The 13,270-nt window shown below is 45.3% G+C and overlaps 1 protein-coding gene across 1 annotated transcript in view; it reads right to left on the bottom strand.

The window, feature by feature from the left end:
* smurf2 (SMAD specific E3 ubiquitin protein ligase 2) overlaps positions 1-13,270 on the bottom strand; it is a 70,921-nt gene that overhangs the window by 28,374 nt on the left and 29,277 nt on the right. The window contains exons 2-5 of the mRNA XM_066641611.1: positions 12,831-12,869; positions 10,750-10,858; positions 6,094-6,227; positions 3,523-3,588 (exon numbers count right to left, since the gene is read on the bottom strand). Coding sequence (XP_066497708.1) covers positions 3,523-3,588; positions 6,094-6,227; positions 10,750-10,858; positions 12,831-12,869 — 348 coding nt within the window. The remainder of the gene's footprint in view (positions 1-3,522; positions 3,589-6,093; positions 6,228-10,749; positions 10,859-12,830; positions 12,870-13,270) is intronic.

The raw sequence follows: 13,270 nt of genomic DNA, 5'->3' as shown, positions 1-13,270 counted from the left end.
GACGATGAGCTGGAAAGTCAGGGACTCTGAGTAGTGCAGCCGTAAGAAGTGGGGGATGAAGGTCCACCGAAGCACCTGAAAACAGAGCAGGAGTTAGAAGCTGTAGAGTGTGAGCAGCAAGGCAGCACAGAGGAGGGTCTGGTACGATAGTCCACAGCAGCATCTGAAAAGAGAGTATAAACTGGAAGCCGGAGGTTGGGAGAAGCACATCAGCAGAGGAGTCAGGATGAGGGTCTGCAGCAGCACCTAAATAGAAAAATGAGAATTGTAATGTTAGAGGCGGGGTATGGCGTGGCCGCAAATGAAAGAGGTTGGGATGAGCATCCATGAAGTATGCAAGCTGCTGATGTAGAGGCTGGGAGAGTGAGACGATCGGATGAGAGCGAATCTAGGGTGAGGAAGCTGTGCAACAAGGAAACTGCATAGAATGCCCAGAACGCCAGGCAGGAGGCAGGCCCGCAACAGCAACCTATAGAGGGGGTGTGAGCTGGAAAGTATGAGGCATAGAGCAGCAGCAGGGGAAGAGGATGGAAAGAAAATGAATCAGCAATGAGGAAGCCATGCAGCGAGAAGAACGCGTCGAGTGCCCAGAGCGCTGGACAGGAGACAGGCCCGCCGCAGCACCTATAGAGGGGTGTGGGCTAGAAGGTCTGAGGCTTACAGCTGTGGCTGCAATGGGGAAAAAGTCGGAAGATGAAGGGAGGGGTGGGATGATGCGTAGAGTAGACCTACGAAGAGTAGACCGCGTCGAGTGCCCAGAGCGCTGGACAGGAGACAGGCCCGCCGCAGCACCTATAGAGGGGCGTGGGCTAGAAGGTCTGAGGCATACAGCTGCGGCTGCAATGAGGAAAAAGTGGGAAGATGAAGGGGGGGTGGGATGATGCGTAGAGTAGACCTACGAAGAGTAGACCGCGTCGAGTGGTCAGAGCGTTGGACAGGAGACTGCGGCACCTATAGAGGGGTGCGAGCTAGAAGGTCTAAGGCATGCAGCTGCGGCTGCAACAGGGGAAGAGGTGGGATGATGAAGGGAGGGGAGGGATGATGCGTAGAGACAGATGTAGAGAAAGAAAAAGGGGGAGGGGTGGGATGATAAAGGGAGGGGTGGGATGATGCGTAGAGACAGACGTAAAGAGAGAAAAAAGGGGGAGGGGTGGGATGATAAAGGGAGGGGAGGGATGATGCGTAGAGACAGACGTAAAGAAAGAAAAAAGGGGGGAGGGGTGGGATGATAAAGGGAGGGGTTGGATGATGCGTAGAGAGGATAAGAGAGAACGAAATGAACTCGGAGGGCTGTCTAAATGGGTGCGATGCTGTCAATCAAGGTAGTGTTCAGGTGGAAAGAGGAGCCGGTTTGGAATGGAGGCTTAAACATGCTGCCTTTTTTTTTTTTTTTTTTTTTTTTTTTTCCCAACATTTCAGATAGGACCAGTTTGGCAAGCAGTGTAGGTAAACTACTGCGTGGGAGATGTGCATAAATAATGCAGATTCTAAGCCATTATCCAATTCAGCTCAGATAATTATATTATTATCAAAACAGCCCTCTAAAGCACCGACCTGTGAGACAGCAAAGACTAAGACATTGAGGCTAATGTCTCCAGCTTAGACACGACCAGAAAGGGTAACGGGAAGACGAAGGATACTCCAGCAGGGGGCGTCGGAGATAGACGGTTGTGATGTCATCGCATTGCTGCGCGGGGATCCTTACACCGGCAGACGGGTTTCTCTCTCTTTAGCTGAGTGAGCGACGCCATTGTTTCGGAGCACGTTGCTGGAACGCCGAGGCTGTTCTGCCGGAGAGGAGGAAATGGGAGTCTCAAGGCGCTGTAGAGCTCGTAGATGTGGAGCCGCAGCCGTGACGACGGTAGATTCGCGTTCCCCAAAACGCGAGGCAGTCCTGTGGCAGTGTAGCCGAAGATAAAGTTAAGGGGAGGCTCGAAGCCTTTCGCCAGCGTCGGAGGGATATGCGGGGGTCACTCGGAAGGCCGAATGCGGCGGGAGGAGAAGCAGGAGAACAGAGCACCGATCCGGAGCGGGTAAGACAGCAGAGCACAAAACAGTTGAAGCGGTTGCAGGCGTGACAACGGCCGTACGTTACTTCTGATACCGGGCAGTCCCATAGCTGTTTAGCCGGAGCGAGTTTAAAACAGGAGGCTCAGTGGGCTTGATAAATGCAGAACACGGCTCCGAATATGGGGATCAGCAGGAATGACTCAGCGCGGAGGAGCAAGCTGACGTCGTGAAGCAGTCGAGTCGAGATCCGTCTCCTGAACTGAATGAGGCGAGTTTGTCTGTCGCAGGAATGACGTGAATTTGCGGGGTATATATAGGGCTGAGAGGAGGAGTTCGGCCGTGGTCCTACTCCCAAAATTATGTTATTAGCATAACTTCACTTAAAATGGCCGTTTTTACAAGAAAATAAGAAATGAAGAGGTCTCTGAAAGTTGCCCAAGGTCGGCACTCAGGGAATCCTGCAGTTTACAAAAATGACTGCGTATGGAAACGGTTCAAGCCGATTTTCAAACTGCTACGACAGTGCTATGACTTAGAAAACAAAAGATGAGTTTTGGGGTCTCCTCAGCTCTGAACACTAATTTTGTTAATATGAAAATATAAAAGTTGCTTTGCAGTGACCTATAGCTCTGGTATGAGCTCTGGTAAACCTCTGAGAGTTGTGACAGACTAGTGAGGCATCCATGGAAAAGTCAGACGCATAAGTAATATTGACAGCAATGTCTAGTTTAAAAGAAGCGATTCTGTAATTAGAGAGCACCACCAACACTGACATCACAGGAAGCATAACTTCCACCGGCAGAGTATGTGATCAAAGGTTTGTTCATAAAGCAGGGTGTCAGGCTCATATCTGCACTCAGGTCATACTGTTTATAGGGTGCAGGCTGCCTTCTCACTTAAACTGTACCTAAGTGAAAGAAGCTTTGCGCTTCAGAGTTCATCTCAAGTTCATCTGAATATGAGCATAATTCTAACCAAGCCCCATCATTCCTGAAAAGTCTGGTAAACTCAAATTAATACCACTACAGACTGACATTAGTGCGGCAGACAATAACGAGCCCAGTCGCGCAGGTACTGAGTAAGCAAATATGTGGAATATCTAACCCTGGCTACGTTAATGTAATGTATAAATGAGTACATTCCCTCCTTTTCACCTCGAGGCATTTGTCTCAACGTGCTTCGTGTAAATGCGTGGGTTTAACAGTCATTACAGAGCGGCTTTGGCGGTCCCCAAGGCTGGGCTGACTCACAGGATGAAAGACAGATGTGGCAGGTTGAGTGGGAAGAGTGGAATGCTGGAGGAAATCAACTCTTCCGAAATGAGGAAAGAGGCGGAGCTGTTCAAATATCACAGTCATTTGCTGATAGTCGGTTAGTTGTAAGGTGGGACTGAGAGGAATGTTTGTTTTCTTTTTACTCCCCACACAGCACAAGTGAAACCTTCGAGTGAAAACTGAGTGAAACATTTGTAGTAAACACAGAAGAAGAAAACCAAGACAGAATGCAACTCACCCACTATCTGGCCCCTCACTGTGTCACTGTCGTTAGGGCCCAACTTGTTGAGATCCAGTCTCTGATCTGAAGGAGGAGAGTAATAATGTGAATCAGTTCATGATGATGATGATGATTTTAATAAAAAAAATGCATCCTTTCCGATTAAACAATCATATTTAAAATATAAGAATTAAATTAAACCAAACTTTTACACACACTGTATGGTTAAAGGTGCTGTAACACAGCTCCACAGCTCCAAATGCTAGGGGATCCTAAGCATTTAGCATGGAGCCCTTAGACTAATTAGCTCTTTCTATGGAAATTACATAAAACTGTGCTCATGGCAGCAATAGGAGCACCTTAAAGTACCTTAAATCAGTCTTTAGAAGAGTTGTTAATACTGTGGACGTGTCAGAATCTATATTCTTGTAGAACCATATTTTAAGTGTGCAGAATAAAGAAAATGGTTCTATATAGAACCTGGAACACTTGAAGAACCTTTTGCCTGATTAAAGGGTTCTTTGCATCATGAAAGGGTTCTTCAGATCGATGGAGAATGTGCTTGGAGAATGGTTCTAGAAAAGGGTTCTCTACAACAATAAAAACTCTTCCTATGTTGTAACAATCTCACATCGTAACAGTAGAGCAACCCTTTTAGAGCGGTATAGACCCTGTTTCTAAAAGGTGCATATAGAACCGTGTATAACACATTCTCCATGCTAAATGTTCTATATACCATTGTCTTTACTAATGAACCCTTGTAGAACCACCAAAAGATTTAATATTAGTCACAATGCATATTTTATCCCCCGAGAACTCAAAGAACCAATAGTGGCACATTTGCAATATGCTATAAAACAATTAACTTATTCAGTTTTGTAGAAACTGCACTGAACCTCCTCAGCCAGAGCCTCAAAGGGGCTGCAGCAGATGGACAGAGATGCAATTCTACCATTAAAAGCACCCAACAAGTCACACCCACTGCAGCCACACATGAGAGAGAGAGAGAGAGAGAGGAGAGAGGAGAGAGAGAGAGAGGAGAGTGGAGAGAGAGAGGAGAGAGAGAAATGAGAGAAGAGAGAGAGAGAGAGAGAGAGAGGAGAGAGAGAAAGAGAGGAGAGAGAGAAATGAGAGAAGAGAGAGAGAGAGAGAGAGAGAGAGGAGAGAGAGCGACAGAGAGAGGAGAGAGAGAAAGAGAGGAGAGAGAGGAAAGAGGAAAGAGAGAGAGCGACAGAGAGAGGAGAGAGAGAAAGAGAGAGAGAGAGAGAGAGAGAGAAAGAGAGAGAGAGGAGAGAGAGAGAGCGACAGAGAGAGGAGAGAGAAAGAGAGAGAGAGAGAGAGAGAGAGAAAGAAAGAATGTAAACAAAGTCTGCTTTATTCATTCCAGACTCTAAAAGTAGAGATGGTAAGTTTCTCAGTCTTTGGTGCACCATGAGGAGAAAGCAGCAGGAATAACAAGCAGGGTTTCTTCTCTCTCTTTCTCCCACCCCCTACACACAGAATGACAGTCAAGTCAGGATGTACCACTAGACTAAACAGGGATGGGTCGAGCTGCATGCGCGCACACACACACACATGGATATGGTTAAACAGCTGCAAATGAGTGAAAGATAACCACACATCCAAACACGCACTACAAGGAAAGTCCCAATTTTCATGATTTAAGAATAATAATAAGAAGAGGGTGAAGAAATGAAAGAGAAACAGAAAGCTGCTCAGGAAAGAGGCACATAACTCAACAGAGACAGACAGAGAGAAAAAAAGCACACAGACAGCAGGAAACGCCAGGCAGAGAGGAATCCCTCGCTCGCAGCTGTGGGAGAGGCTGGCTGTTTCCTGTACTTCTTCAGGAAATCAACCATGTTGGAGGGTTTCTAGGAAACGTGTTAAATTCCCCTCAGACAGAAGCACACTGGCACCGTGAACAGCTTGGTTCTACCTCAGCAAATCACAAATGAACCCTGGAGTCTCTCCTGCCATGAGCCTGACACAGAGCACGGGTCTAGACTTCAGAAAATACTTCTGTCTGTCTCTGAAAGACAAAAAACACTGACCTCCTGATCCAGAAAAAATAAGGGAATCAGGAATGTGCTGATTGATTAGTATTGATTGAAGTATTGATTAGTTTTTCCAACTTTATATAAAGGTCTCATAAAACTACACTACATTATAGCTTCTGTACATCACTCAAAAGGTGTCACTTAGACTCAGTTTCATCAGAAATTCATAAGCAGGAAGTGAACCAAACTGATGCAAAAACGGCTACCATTTTGAAGACGGTTTTGTTAAAGAGTTGCGGCACGTGAACAGCCTGTATTTAATAATGAAACCTAATGTCAAACACTAAACCTAACCCATGGTTCTGCACGTCAGCCCTGTCTTTAGCAAAGCCAGCACAAGCATGAGCGCACACGCGCAGAAAATTAAGACCATCGTTTACATAGAGACATAGATATATCTCAGTGTGCTCTCGCAGAGCTGAAGCTGTGAAGGGACATCACAGGACTGAAGTCATTTAAACACACAAAGCTGTCGGCTCTTGCCTTACAAACACATATCACACACACACACACACACACACACACTTACAGCCAGTGTCTTTGAGGCGGTTGATGGAGTTGGAGAGGAGCCGTACACAGCCCAGAAAGCCGGCGCCCTGCTTCTTGTGGATCTTCTTATGGTTCCACACGCTGATAGTGATGGAGTCCAACTTCCCAATGTATCTACAGAGAAAAGACACGCAGCACTAAATCAGACTTTATTGGGTATTTTCTGGAGCATGTGCTTGGTTTGGCTCGTAAACTGTGAGGGTGGATGTTTTGCTGTTTGCAACACACTGGGCACTTTCTTAAAGCACATTAATTCTGCTCCTAAAGCTATGATTTCAACCATTTATCAAAAACAAACTAGCATCAAAACATTGTTTCTATACGTCACACTGCATCACTGCTACACCTCTGTCTCACACTTTCATATTTGTGAACCACATGTGCTTTCTATAGGAGAAAATGGCAAGGAGCTGGAGGAGCATATGCAATCTGGCACAACCTCAAACAATCTGGCACAACAATGTTCAATTCCACAGGTTACAGGATTATTGTGACTGATTTAGGAGTGTGCAAGGAGGCCAGTCTGGCAGAGCTCTATACAGGCTACAAACATAAGTCTAAGTCCAAGCACAAGTGTGATCTTGCACAATCACTACATTGCAGCATGTGCTACTCTGCAAAACCGGTGTGTAGAATCAGAACTCTAGTTACGTGGTTCCGCCAAGAAATGTGGATCCAAACTGCTACTAACAAAACCTCACTGGACAGCTCCACATATTTACATCAGATTGCACAACACCTCCATATGGCACACAAGGTTCAACCCCCATTCTGAATACCTACCCAAACGGGCTGGAAAGAGCTCCAGGACCACGGTTTGAAACCACAGATTTAACACAGTACTCAGGAGTCACTGGTGCGTTGACATTAAAGAACAAATGAAAACTTACATTTTTCCATGAGCAATTTTGAGTGTTATTCAGTTTTTTTAAGTCCATCCACCATCACTTTCTCGTTTCAAAAGGAAAAACAGAAACAGAAAGCTTTGGGCCTCCAAGCTTTAAGCTACTTTAAGCATGTCTGAAATGTCATAGGTTCTTAAGAACGTCCAAAGTGAAAGAGTCCTCTGTTAACGAAGGGAGATGTAAGGAGAGAAGAGGGAGAGAAGAAAGAGAAAATGTATGGGGGGGGAGTGGGAGATGAAAGGAGACAGCAGTAGGGAGAATAAACTAAAAAGAGATGGATAGCATAGTTAGATGTTCAGAGGGAGCAATGAGGGCCAGAAGGGGCCGGAGAAAACCCAAACAAAAAGCCGCTTCTCTTGTGCTGGCAAACATTTATCAAATTTCCAGCAGCAGAGAATGTATTAAAGTCTCCAAATTATCTGGACGTCTTGTGGAACTCTCGTACAAGCCTACGCTTACTTCCAGACAATACGACTGCCTGTAAAACATCTACAGGTAGGCTCTGGGCCAAACTCTTTACACAGTGTTAAAAACAGGACTGTTTACCCGCCTGAATGGTCATTTTTTTAATGCTTGTGTGTTAAAAAGACCAGGGCATGACATGTTTCTCAACATCCGAAAGCTGACCGACGGTGTTTGCGTTGATAAATTTAACTGAAACTTTAAGGAAAGGACATCCAAATTCTCTGAAAGAAATGCCAACAATCCTAAGCAGATGATTACAGTAGGTAGAATGCATGGGCACTCCACACTCCACAGACACAGATCTGAGATCAGCTGTAATAATCAGGTGTTTAACCGTTAGAGCTGCACTGAGCACTCGTTGCTGTGCTGAGGCCAGAAGTAAAAACCCGGCTGTGCTTGGCACAGCACACTCAGCGCTCCCTGAGCCAAAGTTCCTCGGTAAAAGGACCAGCTGCACCCAGGGAACACACAGTCCACCTGCTGCCCCCGGTTACAGGGCGAGCAGGAGATTACCAACACTGATAGAAAAAAATAATTCTTTGCAGAACTGAATCACACAGATACGAACTGAAGAGGGCAGAAGTTTAAACAAGATGTAATTCTCAAACTATCATCCGGGATAGAACTACAGCGCCCTCCATAATTGCTGGCGCCCCTGGTGTTAGTACTTTGTACAACCTCCTTTTGCCAACAAGACGGCACTTAATCTTCTCCTTTAACTCTTCACAAGATGGAGAATACAGAAACAGGGATCTTCGTCCATTCCTCTTTACACAGCCTCTCTGAATCATTCAGGGTCCTGGGTCTTCTCCTACGCTCTCTCCTCTTCAGCTCACCACAGGTTTTCTATTGGGTTGAGGTCTGGGGACTGAGATGGCCATGAGAGGAGCTTGATTTTGTGCCTTGTGAGCCTTTTTTGAGTAGATTTGCCCACATGTTTAGGGTCATTATCTTGCTGAAAGACCCAGTGACGACCCATCTTCAGCTTTCGGGCAGAGGCCACCAGATTCTGATTCAAAATGTCCTGATATTTCAAAGAGTTCATGATCCCATGTGTCCTTACAAGGTTCCCAGGTCCTTTGGAGGAGGAACAGGCCCAGAGCATCACCGATCCCCCCCGAACTTAACAGTGGGCAAGAGGTGTTTTACTGTGTACTCAGGAAACAGGAAGTGATGAATTACTAATTAAAGGTTCCTAGATGCTTTTGATCCACACTACAGTAGAAAAGACGTAAATGGTTCAAATACGTTGTGGAAAAGGTCGTTTTATGGAAAATAATTATTTCTTATTTATTTAAATGTATTAATTTTAAGGCTTTTAACACATTTTAACTAGGGGTGCCAATAATTAAGGAGGGTGCTGTCAATCTAGTGGTGATGGCATGTCCCAGTGTCATTTGTAGAAATGAACATAAACCATTGTGTTGCTAAAAACATTAGTACCTTTACTAAGCTTGAATTTTGCATGTACTATTGTCAGATTTGCCAAGTACAGTGTTAATGTACCGAGGCAGACGCCAAAATGCTTTGGTTGATCAAGTAGATTTGGAGCAAAGGAAAACTGTGCGATTCTGATTTTGCAACAAACTACAATGAACCTTTAATTTTAGCCTCCACTAACTCTCTGTAATCAGCTGAGTGGAGGTGGGGGGAAGCATCTGGTCTCCTTGGCCACCAAATAAACTGGGACACGTGCTTCCTCTAGCTGTCGCCCCACGTGAGGAGAGGACAAATACTGGAAAGTTTCTCCCTCGCCCATTGCCTTGCTCTTATCCTCACCCACATGTATAAATGCTCCCTGCTCTCTCTCTCTCTCTCTCTCTCTCTCTCTCTCTCTCTCAGGACTCTGGGAAAAGTGACACTGAGAGGCTGGTTTGAGGGAAAGTTGCTATTTATACTTAAAACTTCAGCTCTCAGTGCACACAGGGAGAGATGTGTTCTACATGCAACTATAGTGGCACCGCCAATCAGTTCAAAAAAATTGAATTGGAAATTCTTGAACGCGACCGTGACGTCACTGGTGGACAACAGCTGAACAACGCCGCGGTAAAACACCGTTATGACTGACTGTTATGACAGTATCTAGCTAAATAACCAACATTATTCATGACAATAGCCTAGCAATAAGCTAAACTCAAATGTAGAGGTACCGTTATTCTTGTAAATGTGATCGAAGTCGAACTCGAATTCATCCGACACTATAAACCTCCGTAATGCAGCTACGTAGCCGAGTATAATCTGAGCACCGAGTTTAGCGAGTCAAGCTAACGTTAACTAACACCAACTAAAACAGGCGAAGTGAGTGTCCTTACCCTGTTTACCTCCATGTTACAGAGGCTCTTGAACACCTTTCGTTGGTGTCCTTACATGCCCATATTGTTGGAAAAGCGCCAGTGAAATGAGCTATAGATAACGGAGTGAGCGGATGGTCCTTTCCAAAGTGTCCGTTTAAAGTGGACAAATGTAGTCCATTTTCTGGATATTTTGGGATCTTTGGGCCATTTGTTCACAGATGTCCCACTGTACATTGAATGATTGCAGCCAAAAACAACACACCTTTTCCTCATTCTGCATTAAATTAAGTGCAGCTTCTAGAGTTGTTGTCCACCGTCTACGTCACAGGCAAGACGCCTACTAGAGTTTCCCAACACCGCTGGGGGGGGGGGGACCAACGGTCTTTTAAACCTTATTCCTTCAATTAGTAAGAAATAACATGTTTTCTGACTCTCAATAAACACAAGTTAGGAACTCAAACTCCACTGGATTTATTTGTTTGACACTTTCATAGAGCTGCTGCTTAGACTTTAAAACATTTTGAAGTATGAACCAAACTAATGTATTTAAACTGTATACCGAATTTTACAACATGAATCACCAATTCAAAGGAGAAGTGACAGAACAAGACAAAAATACGAAGGAAACGAAACCTCAAAACGACACCAGCAGAAATGACTGTAGAAGACCTCTAACAGGTTATGAAGTAAATGACCACTGAGCAGAAAACACACCAAAACTTTACCCTCATCAGTGAGGACCTCTTAGGCTTCTACAGGTTTCTACTTAGGTAAGTATACGTCAGTGATTTTGAGTGTGTGGGAGAGAGTGTGTGTGCCACAAATTCTGTGAATATGAGTAGCAGCATGAGAGAGGTGGTGTATGGCAGGCCATTAAGGAATTAATAGGGAGTGGGGGGGATGAAACAGTGCGAGTCAGACAGTGTGAGGAGTGAGAACAAAAACATACACCAGTGTGTGCTGAGTACTTACAGGTCATAGTGTTGATTCCATTTGGGGTCAAGTGTGTTTCTGACCGTGTCTGTGGAGTGGCACTGTCCTGAACCATCCACTACCACCTTAGCAAAAGGGTCAGGCAGACCTAAAACAGGGATAGGAATAAAGTATTTTTCACAAGCACACAAAAGACACATAAGGATGGATAATATGGCAAACGTAATCCACTGATCTGGAGTAACAACTGATCATTTTATTTGATTACAGACAAATATGTGTTTGCTGTTAAACAAGTTCATTCATTCATTCATTATCTGTAACCCTTATCCAGTTCAGGGTCGCGGTGGGTCCAGAGCCTACCTGGAATCATTGGGCACAAGGCGGGAATACACCCTGGAGGGGGCGCCAGTCCTTCACAGGGCAACACACACACACACATTCACTCACTCACACCTATGGACACTTTTGAGTCGCCAATCCACCTACCAACGTGTGTTTTTGGACTGTGGGAGGAAACCAGAGCACCCGGAGGAAACCCACACAGACACAGAGAGAACACACCACACTCCTCACAGACTGTCACCCAGAGGAAACCCACGCAGACACAGGGAGAACACACCACACTCCTCACAGACAGTCACCCGGAGGAAACCCACACAGACACAGGGAGAACACACCACACTCCTCACAGACAGTCACCCGGAGGAAACCCACGCAGACACAGGGAGAACACACCACACTCCTCACAGACAGTCACCCGGAGGAAACCCACACAGACACAGGGAGAACACACCACACTCCTCACAGACAGTCACCCGGAGGAAACCCACGCAGACACAGGGAGAACACACCACACTCCTCACAGACAGTCACCCGGAGGAAACCCACGCAGACACAGAGAGAACACACCACACTCCTCACAGACAGTCACCCTTAGCAGGAATTGACCCCACAACCTCCAGGCCCCTGGAGCTGTGTGACTGCGACACCTACATGCTGCACCACCGTGCCGCCCCAAATGTAAGTTAATCTTCAGAAATTTAATAAAACAAATCGACTTTTAATCGTATGCATTCGTTTACATGCTAAAGTCAGCTACCACATCTTTTCGAACTGCTGCTAACACAATGCCTTTCCAATACACTTACAGGAGAACTTGTACTGGCAAATGCATTTATGTAAATTGACAGATGCCCACACTGGCAGGCATCATGCTTAGTTTATGTGGTCATCCACCCACCCAGAGTATGTACTGCTTTCTGTGGGTTTATAGTGTCTAAACCAGTCTAGCAGTGAAATGATAAAAAGGAAATAAGAATGTTTAAGTTTATATAAAGCGGAAAAACAATATCTGCTGCTCTGTGTTTGACAATTCTGTGTGATATTTACTCAGAACAACGCAGAGATAATTTATCATGATAACAATAACTTATAATGATATCACACAGACACAAACAAATACTTTCTCTAAAACAGCTGCAGACCGTGCTATTATGAGACAGGTAAGCAGTAACTAGCACAAGGGTGACTGACCTTAACAACCAGTTACTACTCAACACCCACAACCCAAACAACTCCAAACAAAAACACAGAGAGAGACAGGCAGACAGACACACAGACAACTCTCATTAATTTCCCTCGAGGACAGCCAGTATTTTACTGGTGCGTTGCTAGATTTTGCAGCATGCCGTTTGCAGATACACCATCTGCAGCCTATCAGCCCACAAACTAATGCTTTCTCTTCCCTGTTCTTCCTGGCTTTCCATCCCAATCTTCTTTCTCTCTCTGGATTATCGCCATAAGCATCAGATATGTACTGTGATGTGTGTTAGAAACCGAGAGAGAGAGAGAGAGAGAGACAGAGCTGACTACAAAGAGACTAGACAGAGACAGATTACAGTTGCTCGACTGAGAGTGTGCCTTGCAGTCAGGGGTGCTTTATCTCCTCAAACTGACCCACATTTCTGGAGTCTCTTGGGGGAAGAATACTTATCTCACTCTGCGCACTTCAAACGGACAGGACAACTCTAAAACACTGAGCTGATTTACATAGAGCTACAGAAATAGAGCACACAGTCTCAGTTTTCGCTCACACACTCGTTCTCTGGGTTACTTACGAAAGAAGTCTTTCTTCGCCAGATTTTTCGCACACAGCACTGCAAGAGAAACAGAAAGAAAACAGGCATTTAATATATTTAGCTAAGCAAGACATCAAAGACATCTATAACGAACCACGACAACAAATATTATCAACAAGCATTCCAAACAAAGCTCACTGCAGTGCCTCTTCGTGGTCTGTAGGGGTTAATGTCCTTTAATACAGCTCCCGTGATTAAGGCAAGACTATAGCGGGGCAGGTTTCTAATCTGCCCATCAGTAGGCTGTGTTTTTAAGATCGTGGTGCTGAAATGGGTCAGGAGATGCTAAGATTTATGTTCAGACTTTTACTGAGCTTGACATGCTTGGATCAAGCAGACGAGCTTTAAAAATGCATCGTGAGCTGCGGATAGCCAGCCGAGTCGCAGCCCGAAGCTGGCCTACATACGGCTCCACGAGG

Source organism: Hoplias malabaricus, chromosome 13 (genome assembly GCF_029633855.1).
Source record: "Hoplias malabaricus isolate fHopMal1 chromosome 13, fHopMal1.hap1, whole genome shotgun sequence".
Classification (NCBI taxonomy): Eukaryota; Metazoa; Chordata; class Actinopteri; order Characiformes; family Erythrinidae; genus Hoplias; species Hoplias malabaricus.
Note: the sequence above shows the minus strand (reverse complement) of the source record. Positions and strands in the feature narration are given on the sequence as shown.